This window comes from Oryzias melastigma, linkage group LG14 (genome assembly GCF_002922805.2).
Source record: "Oryzias melastigma strain HK-1 linkage group LG14, ASM292280v2, whole genome shotgun sequence".
NCBI lineage: Eukaryota > Metazoa > Chordata > Actinopteri > Beloniformes > Adrianichthyidae > Oryzias > Oryzias melastigma.
Genome location: NC_050525.1, coordinates 22,132,134 through 22,143,443, shown reverse-complemented (window position 1 = coordinate 22,143,443; position 11,310 = coordinate 22,132,134). Strand labels below are relative to the sequence as shown.

At 38.1% G+C, this 11,310-nt stretch overlaps 1 protein-coding gene across 2 annotated transcripts in view; it reads right to left on the bottom strand.

The window, feature by feature from the left end:
• pdlim4 (PDZ and LIM domain 4) overlaps positions 1-11,310 on the bottom strand; it is a 51,603-nt gene that overhangs the window by 21,747 nt on the left and 18,546 nt on the right. For both annotated transcript variants that reach the window (XM_024266429.2, XM_024266428.2), the window contains exon 3: positions 5,666-5,747. In XM_024266429.2, coding sequence (XP_024122197.1) covers positions 5,666-5,747 — 82 coding nt within the window. The remainder of the gene's footprint in view (positions 1-5,665; positions 5,748-11,310) is intronic.

Genomic DNA, 11,310 nt, shown 5'->3' with positions numbered 1-11,310 from the left:
GTGAAAAAATGAGCTAAACCAAAGAAATAACAAGAATAAAGTACTAAATATTGATTAAATGTTTATTTATTTTGTAAAGACCATGGTATAAGCGGGATAATACCCTCCGAAGAGTGCGTTATGAGAAATTAACGCACTTCACGGAGGCCTCCGCTTCGCGTCGGACGGTTTAGGCCTCCGCGTCGTGCGTTAATTTCTCATAACGCACACTTCGTCGGGTATTATCCCTTACATAACTAGTACTACAGCAGAAATATTTAAAAAGAGGACTATCAAGAACATGTTATTCTGGCGAATATGTTGACTGAGCAATAGCTTTTTATTCTTCAATAAAAGTCTATGGGATTTTAGCTTTTTAGGAATGTGAGGGGGAGGGGTTGCTCTGTCCAGTTCTCATATACAGTCAAAGGTTGGCTTTATATGTACCCTCCATCATCACAAAATTCCCTTAAGAACATCTAGTCTTTAAAATAGTTTTTCTTAGGCAAATATCTGTAAACAAAAAAGGCACCAGATATTACCAGAACTACTTAAATTTTCAGTTTTTTATTCAATTTCATGTCATGTCTTTTGTTTAATGACTTGAATTCTGAACCCATGTCTTATTTAGGAATATTTCACAGAGAAATGAACACATTGTTTTCCCATTTTTGCAATGGGAAAAACAAAAGTGAAACAAAAAGGTAAAAAAGTAAAATGGTTTTAGTCTAACATAGTGATTGTGAGATAACTTACCAACTGTAAACACAATCACCTCAATCACCTGTGATGAAATTTAATTGTTTGTGATGAAAGTCTTTATAATTTGAGTCCTATTTAAGGGGATTTACACATGTGATGTGAAAAAAAAGTGTGGGATTACAAATGTAGACAGTTCTGGAATGTTCCTGAGCATTTCTTCCATTAGTGTGCAAGATAAGTCACTGATGGAAAGTGTAATACCTAAAAGCATTACATGATCTCTTCGGAGCAAAAGTTAGTTATCACGGCTATTTTTAATCATGTAGTTTTGACACATTATCATGACCTCATCCCCACCACTCGTCTTTATCACAATTATTTCCATTTTAGAGAGTTGTGCGTGATATCCGGTAGCCTGTAGACAGTCTTGCCAAAACATGAGGAAAGTTCCTTGGAAACAGATCCTAATGAATTCCCCTTGAAAGCAACACCGTAAGACAGCCATAAAAATCAACAGCATTCAGTCATGCTTGGAAACCGGCCAGAAATACAGCATTTCCTCTTAGACTTTTATGAGAATCGACCGAGTTCCCAAGGTAAAAGGAAACACTCCATCTATTCCTGTTCAGTAGCAAAATTCCATACGGGAAGGTGGATTTTTCTGCAGTGCCAGTTAGATGAGGAGCTCATGAACAAAAAAAGGAACAATTCATGATAAGAATAGACGTGGAGATGTCCTTCAATGCTAAATGTAGCATTTGTAAAAAGATGAATAAATAAAAGCTTAAAATAGGGAGCATTGTTTTTTAATCCTCACCCTGATAGTAAAAGAATGGAAAAGTTTGAGAGACCAAGTGTGACATAAACTCCAACATCATGAGATTTTTGGAGCTTGTGTTAGCAGAAGAATGACCTTCTCTACGGTTGTTTAGCTGAGGATTGCACAGCACAGCATTGTGATGGCCCAGCCTTGATCTGAATACAGCAGGAGACGGAGATAAAAACCTCTCTGGTCTTTTATGAGACTCCGGGGAGCAGATGCTTCCTTTACTCAAGGTGAGAAGATTCCACCAGCGTTTGACGCTAAAATGGCTCTATCGGGTTCTGCTCGTTTTATTTGTAGAGAAAATCCAAAAAGTTGGGTAGAAAGAATGACAGGATAAAATGGAAAAATGAAGAATTAGAGTGAGGGAAGGAGCTGCTCTTCTCATAATACCTATAAGCAAAGCTCCTCCAGTGGAGCTCATCTGTGTTTCCCGTGTGATAAAATTTTGATTTTGTTAACTGTTTTTTTGAAGAGGAGGTTGGTTTTAAATCACTTCCAAACTTTTAAATCTCTATTTTTTTTTATTTTAGTAGCTTTTCTGGTTGTTTTGTTTAATCTTCATGTAGGCCTACCAGTTTTTGCAGGTTGTCAAGAGTTGATGAAAATTGGGTTTTGGTGTCTTTAACATAAACTTGTGGCATCTTTCTGATGCCGTAGAAAATAGATTAAGGCAACTAAAATCACATTTCAGTACTTTTTTATTCAAATAGTTGTGAATCAAGAGCAAACAAGGGAAAAAAATAAATAAATCACATTAAAAGAAAATGACCAGACCCACGTACGTCTTCGTTTTCCTCGCTTGAGCTGGTATGAGATTTGATTTGTACAACTGGATGGGTCTAATATTGCTTGCCATTTTTGTTGCAACAGAGAAACGGAGAGCTCTCAGAAATGGGGGGTCGGAAGAGGGGGTGGGGTTGTTCCATGTCAGCAGTCCTGCCCAAAATTCAAAACGAATTTAAAATGAAATGCTACCGCTTTGCAGAAACTGTCCTAAAAAACGACAAAGTTTTTCTTTTTTTTTCTCAAAAGAACATAATCAGAATTAAAAGTATATTATTAAAATTTCATTGGACTGGGTCTTCAAATACAATCTGTAGACATACAATATTTATGTATGGTCAGTAGTATTGAGCAAAAACTGAACGAAAAAGTAAATAAATGCACTTAAAATGTGTATTTTTGCGGTCATTTTGGTTGTTTTTATGTCGTTTTTGTTCAGAATGTACAGCATTTTCATTTAATTTGAAGTCAAATTGTAAATGACCACAAATTTTACCCTGCAGACCTCACTTTCATCTTCTGTTCACACATTTTTTTCCAGCTGTTCCCTAAAATAATCATCTATAATTAACAGACGTCGATAGTTACGTTAATGTGTTTTCTTTGGATCCAAAAACCCAAATTAACACAGCAGAATGTCCCATTAGTTTACAGACTGGTTTCTTTCAGGTTGACTAGACCAGAGAGCTAACGAAATTTTTCACTGTTTTAGCAGAAGTTTAGGGGAAAAGTGTATTTCTATTAAATAATGTGGAAAAAAAAGCAAAATTGTTGAAGTTTAACATGCTTCATCTACCTTTATTATGTCCAACTCTCAGAGCAATTCATTTTTTCTAACGTGTGAGATTCAGATTCATGGCTAAGGATAGACAGATGACACCTCAGCTCCTGGTTTTTATTATTACACCTTATTATCCAAGAAGCACACACCTCCTATTTGATTTAAATACAGAACCTGACAGAATAATGTCTCTCACTTATCTTACACATAATAAGTTAATTGCCCCACACTCTACATCTACCATATGTGCTCACACACTTGCAACACACTTTTCCTGTTCTCCGTGCTCAGAAAACAAGGCCAGCCAAAAGTGGAAAAAAAAAAAAAAGGGAACATATCATTTGTGAGAGTTCAGCTCAGAGTGAATATCCTTCTGGCAGCTTGTTCTTTTGGAGAACAATGAAGATATTATTTCAGGGCTGTTCCTGTTAACAGCGGGATGCATTATGTCATTTATAATGAAGAAAATGACAGTGTTCATGAGACTTAGTGACTGAGGTTTGAGCTTGTTTCCACTCATTCTGTTTACCATATAAACAAACCCAGATGATAAGACTCTCTGAGCCACAAAGCAATGGGAAGCCCTGATGTGACGACCAACTGAAGGGACCCTCATAACAGCTCCAACACCCGAACACGCCTTAGCCGCCTTTAAATTATGCTACTGCACCTGTTATTCTTGTCCTGTCATTTTAAACAGAATCAAGACTTAAACAACTGCTGCTCTGTTGTTGCTTATTTGTACTTTATTTCCACACTATAAGGCACACTTAAAAACCTTAATTAAAAAAAAAAAATAGAAAAGGGCATCTTATAATCCAGGGTTCCCTTATAAATTGATTAATTCTGGTTGTCCTTTCTGATGTTTTTTCTTATGATGTTTTATTGAGATTTTTACGAGTTGAAAACGAGGTTGGGTGTTATTCAAATGCAATTAACATGTAGCGCTGTTGGACACATTTTTATGCGTTACTAATAATGATGGGAGTTGGCATAGTCACAGTAAATTTGTTTTAGCAGTATTATTGTGTTTTTTTACATATTGCCAACAAGCTTAGATTTTATTGCAAACACGCCAACGCAGCTAAAGTGAAGGGGTGTCAGACTACGGTCGAATCCGAATTCTGCCCCAATAGCTTCTCACTACCCTTCCAATTGTAGGGACATTTGGAGGTGTAGGTGTGTCAGAAATTGGGAATACCTGGAATTTAGGACGTCACTCCCACTTGATCATGTCATCAAAAGTCGCCGGTCAGCTACTTTAGCGCAGGGCTGCTAGCACTCGGAAATACATAACAACATCGGTTTCATAACTTTTAAAAAGTCATGCTAAAACAAAAAGGCATTACTTACATTTAAATACAAAGTTCTGTACGTTATAGGAAAACCTACGCGGCACAACGTGACATGGATTATCCATAGGGAGGGAAGCAGAGCCCTCCGTGGCGAAAATTATTACTTAAAAAAATGATTTCGGACAACCCTACTCCTTCTAACGGCCCTACAATTGGAGGGGTAAGGAAAAGTCTCAGGGGAAGGGGAAGAATTTGGATTTAGCTGTAAATTTAAGTCATAACTTTTTGCTTTAGCATGACTTTTTAAAGTTATAAAACCAATGCTGTTATGTATTTTCCAAGTGCTGGTGGCTAAATGCTGATGTAGATGAGTGGTCATGTTGTCCAAATTTGAAGACACTATTTTTCCATAACTCTCCACTCAGAGAGCTATATGTAGGGGTAGGGAGAAGCCATAGAGGGAGGGAAGAATTCGTATTCAGTCTATGTTTCTACGTGTCACTAATAAGGTTAGAAGTTAGCATAGTTAAGGTTACGTTTGTTTTAGCGGTATCAGTATGTTTTTAATGGTTGCAAACCAGGTTGGGAGTTCGAAGTTTTGTGATTACTCACAACATCACAAACAAGAGTTAGAATAATGCGCCTTATAGTTTGGTTTGCCTTAATTATGACATTAGTTCAAAAATAGACAATTCATTGACGGTGTGCCTTGTAATCTGGTGTGCACTATAGTAGAGAGAATACGATAAACTGTTTAAGATTAGGAAATTTGTAATAACTCGTCTTCTACCTAAGATAAAAAGTTGCATACACATTTTTTTATTGGAGAAATTTCAAAGAAAGACCAAAAATATATACAAATAAGGAAAAAAAATACATGGGAGAAAGCCCTAATCTTCAAAGCTAGCAAATCTTTAAGATTCAAAATAGATTTAATAGATTTATTCATTGGGGATTAAATAAAGTAGCTCTTTTCATGTTTAGGTCTCATAAATCATGGATGCAAAGAAGAGAAATTCCTCCAAGCTTCCCCTATTTCCCTCCTGTAAACAAACAGTCTGCAAGAATGGTTTTGTGGACTCAACTAGTTCTCGTCATCTTCCTGCTGAGTCATGTTAAAAGCAGTTTTCCGACACGGCCTAGGGAAATTCTTAAAAGGGAAACTGTGTGGGAGCACTGAGTGAAATTGAGATGCATGAGTGTTGGTAGCACCTCAGCCAAGAACATCTGAAGAAATCAAGATTGTGAAGAAACACCTGTGGCTGGTGACTGGAGAAATCCAGAATAAACAGTGGTTACCTGCGAGTCGGGCTCCGTGTAAGGACTTGTCTTGCCATCTTCGCTAACTGTCGGCGACCACACTCTGTCTCCAGATCCTGATCTGAAAGATAATACCCATGAGAGAATGAGTCAGATAAATGGCGAGCCATCTAAAAGCAAAGCGCTGAAGCGTATAGTTGTTTCTGCTGAGAAAGACTATTTTCTCTTTTGCTGACAGTTTTTTCCACTGAAACCTCCACACCAAGTGCAATTATTTTAGAATATAAATTTCAGGGGGGAAAAATAAAACGGTGAGAAGAGATGGTGTTTATGCTAATCCAAGTGAGATTACTGTGACAAGAGAATGTTAACGGTTTCACCAGTTAAGTTCCCACCAATGAGAATTAAAAAAAAAAAAAAAAAAAAACACGAACGTGGAATTTTCTGAGATGTTGTATCTGCAAAGAAACAACTTTTCATAAACCTGCCAGAGACAACATGATAAAGTCATCATTGCAGCAAACCTATCACTGTAAAAACATACTTTATTCTCAGCTTTAGGCATTTTCAAAGTGATAAAGAAATTACTGGTATCTAAGGCTCTTCCTCCTTTTAGATTAGAAGCAATGGGCTCCAGTTGCATAGTCCTAAAAGAAAGTGAAAAAATAACTGACAGCAAGGATAAAGCACATTATTTATGTCCCCACTATGTGTCTACTGTAAAAACATAAGTGGCTGTCTACACAATTCTCTTCTCCAAATACATAAAAAAACAAGAAAAAAATAGCATTGCATGTGACGCACGTTCAAAATGCGCGTTTAGTGCATGGTGTTCACATTGGACAAGCAGGAAGAGGCTTCTTTTTTGATACTGTTTAGGAGCGCATGTCCGATTATATATTCTGGTTGGGCACGGACTGCAATTTCAAACAGTTGGCACTTCAAAGAATTAAAATGGATGCCATCCATACGTCACGACTAAATCTGAGTCTCTGATTGGTCGAAGTTCAACATGGTTTAACTGAAATGGTCATGCGGTCTGTATAGTGCTGCCAAAAACAATTTGTTTAATAGTCGATTAATCACCGGTCATTTTTTCAGATTAGTTGACTTATCAGGTCATGCACAAACTGGATGTAATTACCTTTAAACTAACTAAAAACTAGATATATAGCATTTCCAGCGATAATGCTAGTGTAAATGCTGTAAGCTGAATTTGGCCACTGAAGATGCTAGTGCTGATAGCTGAAAACGCTGAAACTGATAGCCAGCTAAAATATTAGTAAAATGCCAAATTAGCCTAAAAAAAACTACAAAAGCCTAAGTTAGCCAAAACAGCTAACATGTAGCTAGCTAAAAAAAAAAAAAAAAAAACTTTGAAATTGCCTAAAAACTGAAAATAGCCTAAATTAGCCAAAACAGCTGGCATGCAGCTGAAATATTAGCTAAACTTAGCCAAAAAAACATTATTAAATGCTAAAAACGTCCAAAAAGCTAGCAGAATGCCATTATAACTTTCAACCTTACTACACTTTGACTACATATAATATAAAGTAACGACTAATCAACTATTAAATTAGTTGGAGACCATTTTAATAGTCTGTTAGTCGACTACTCGTGGCAGCCCTAGTTCTGTACATAAAGCCAAGTGGTACATAGAGCTATATATTTCAAATGGTTGTAGAAATTTGTGTGAGGTGCATAAAAGTGGAAGTTTTTCAACGTGGAAACACTTGAACGTGCATGTCTGTGGGCGGTGTGAACATAGCGTTAGGACTGACTGCGTGGAAATTGTATGCAACTTTCTTGAGGGTCATACCAGGACATGACTCAAAAAAAAGCATGTATGTGAACGCATGACCGCCCGCCCCATTGTCCCACCCACTATTTAGAACTCGCATTTACAAAGGCACTATTAATTGTGACTGTGTGCCTGCGCTTGTGAGGACTGATGTGTGAGGAAATGAGGTCATTGGTCTCCAGCTGGCACAGCACTGGCAGGACTGAGGCAACGCTTCAGATATGAACCACGGAGGTGTTGCTATCAAGGACCCTCTTATGAGGCGCAGAGTGTCTGGCAGATGAGCTACAGATCTGTGTAGGAAGAACACTGCCTCCCATCCACCAGTTCGGGGACAGAAAGCCTTCGTGTTTTCAGGTTGTTTGGTTGCAATGGTTACAGCACAAACAGCCTATTGAGAAAAATGTCATATTGAGAAAAAAGGCTTATCTGATATAACATTTCTGAAGGGCAAAACACAAGTAGGGACTTTACAGTGAGTCCTGAATATTGGCATGTTTTGCTTGAGTGGAAACAAAAAGTCAGACCAGTTTGGACTCATTATGCTGGAAATGAAGCAAAGACAGAATGGGTTTTATGAACTTCTTAGTAAGTCTAAGAAAAAACAAGTGAAAGTCAGATTTAGAAAGGAAAATTTCTCACATTTTTTTGGACTATAAGCAGAGGTGACGGTAGATTTCTTGTTATGAAGGTACTATGCCCCCAAGTCCACCGTGATGCTGGATTTCCAGTGAATGCGAATCACGTGTCAGATTCACATCTGCCGCCCCTCTTTCAGCATGCGTCAAATTTGCTTCTCAATACTTGTCCAAAAATATTAAAATTAAAGTCCCATTAGCAGTGTGTGAAATTTGCTCTCCACATTTGACCCATCTCCTGGGGGAGCGGTGAGCTGCAGACGGTCACAAAAATAGCTAAAACACATTCTTAATGCTTTGTAGTCAGTATTCAAAAATCTAGAGAGCACTGATGCACATGCTTTTTGCTGAGACTTCTGGGAAGTTTCTAGGACATTGTAGATTTAAACAGCACTGCAAAATGGTGAATGCACTTTATAGTGCACTATGTAGTGAATAGTGAAGGAATTCGGACAACCCCATTCATCGAGAAGGACCTGGTTGCAGGCAAGATGGCGCCCATACAACATTAAACTCATCATTAGCCGAAAGCTGAAATGTAACAACTGTAGCCGGGAGCTGAATTAGCGTATCTATACTGGAAGATTCCTAACCCTAACCCGGTTCTGGTGTTTTTCTCCGGGAAGATTGTGAACTTTCTTCGAGCTTTGGTTGAAGACTTCCTGCTTATAATGCTCTGGCGCCATCTTGGGGCCATGTTGTTGTCTGCGGCTAGGTTGTCTAGCGTTGATCAGACGTAGTGGCGCTTCTTCTTTTATGTTGCTGTCAGTTGCAAAAACTCATATACACGTCTACAGTGCCCTCTACTGGTCGTTATTGGGAAAATAAACTTTTTTTTTTTTCCCCCCCAACACATACAAGTGTCATCTGAGTAAAAGTCGCACCCCTGGCCAAAACTATGCGGAAAAAAAACGTGACTTATACTTAAAAAAATACTTTAAAATACTTCTGTTTCATTTTTTAAGATTGAAAATGAAAGTTAAACCATTCACCAACTGTATTATCCTTTTTTTCATCTTTATCGTTTCAAAGAATGTGACACAAGAACAAATGCAGTGCATTCAAATTTGGCGTTGCTTTAAGGTGATTGCTATGATTAATAATGCAACAAGCTAATAAAAGTTTCCTATCATAATGTAATGTTACGATGACAGTCTTTATCTTTTTGGCTTCATGAAGATTAATAGTTCCAGCTAGTCTTGGATTTTTCCCCCAAACTCTTCACTTCTGTCAAACAGATAAATGAAATGAAAGCAAACACAACTAAGTGGAAACAGAAAAAAAAAATCTAAATGATTTGGAAGAATGGGATCAAGGATGGCAGAGATAGAAAAATGGAAACAGAAAGAAAAAGGGGTTTTCTTTTTCCTTTCTTCCCTTGCCTGACCTCCCCCTGCCATGTTTAATTTCCTGATTGGGAAGTTTTTGGAGTAGCAGATGGAGTTTACTTTGGCTGCACAAGATCACAGTGTTTCAAGTAGGAGCACAAGACAGACTGCAGAAACCAACTAACCTAAAATTATGATGTGGCTCATCACTGATCGTTTATGGGTTCACAAAGAGTTTCCCTCAAGTTGTTTTATCAGACATCACTGTAGCTGGGCCACTTAGTGATAAAGAAGACTGCTTTTAAAAGAGCAGTTATGGGGGGGTTATCAATGGCAAATCCTAGTGGGGCACTTTAAAAACTGCAGAAATATCCATTTGCGACACAGCTTGTCGATTTAAAACCACAAAATATAGAACTCTAGAGAACGTGAGTGGAATGATGAGGAGGAGGACGGTTGGTACAGGAGAGGAGTGAAGAAGTGTGCTTATTACTTTAAAAGTTCTTTTTTTCCTCCTCCCTCCACTGGAGTCCTGCTCCTTTGGTCCCGTATAGTTTCACACCTAATTCCTGAGCTGTGACTCACAGGTCGTAGAGTCCCGGTGGGACAGAAGGGGCAAATCCTCCACCAAAGGGATCTTTTTTCCCCTAATTCCTTTCAAATCTCCAGCCGTGATCTTTGTTTTCGTTTCGCTCTCAAGATTATGATCAGATTTATGTTTAAAATTCTCTCTAAAATAATCTAATCCCAGATCCGACAGTTATCCCTCACTACTGCAAGTCTAACCTTAACTCTTGTGTAACCAAAGTATGAAGAAGTTACAGATTATGAACTGAAAGCCACCATTAAAACCCATTTAGACGGTAATTCAAAGAATTCAGTGTGTCACACACACACAAGAGCGTCTTCAAGACACATAAGTAGATCTGCAGTTGAGGAAATACCCATTTTCACAATTTTAAAAAGCATAAATTAAGTTTCATTATGCCCAATTGAACTAAAACCAAGCCCTGCACAGACTAAACTGACAGTATGTTTAAAAGCCTCCTTGGGTAAACTAAATAAGAGCGAGTCTTGAACAGCACGGGAAAGATTATTCATGCCTCAGCACATTTCAGTTACCGCCCCAGCGTGACTCTTTCCGAAGAGGCTGATCAGGGGTTGAAATATGCATCCCGACCACCATTATCTGCCTCTCAGGCCTCTGCAGCCACATGGTGCTCTCTACTGAGCTACAGCAGAAAACTGGGGGGGACTGCAGTGAAGTTCAAGCGCCAGGAAAAGGGGTGGAAAGGAAAAAGTTGAAGAGAAGATATAAAAAGAAATTAGGGGGACTGGAACTTAGGTTTGGACAGGAACACATGAGCGGGGCAAACAGAGGTCATGGACGAAGCCGCTGTGGAAAACAGGAGAGAGCAGAAGATAAATGCAAGTAAAGACTTTAGTGCAGCTGCTTCAGGTATTCGCAGACTCGTCATACGTCTGAGAAGATGTGAGAGAGCCATGACACATTCCAGTGTGCTCCAGGTGTGTCTGTCTGCATTCTCCGACACTACTGTGAACTTGGACGCTGCATTTTTGTGGAAGGAAGAAATGTAGATATGTTTGAAACAAATGGAGGAATCGTGATGCAAGAGAAATTCTTTATAAAACAAGAAGAATTCATTTAAAGCATTATCTTGAGATAAATATTTTCCCTTTATTAGCTTTATATTAGCTTGAAAATTACAAAATTATACTATGTTTCTAGTCTATAGTGGTATCAAAAGGTAATTAAATTTATCATTCCCTCACAAATTAATTTGGCCTTTTAAATAGACTCTTCTAAAACTCAAGTTGCTTAAAGACTAAGTTCGATCCTCTTTTTAGCAGTTTTAAAAGCATTTCCAGTAGTCTATTAACACAGATTATGCAGTT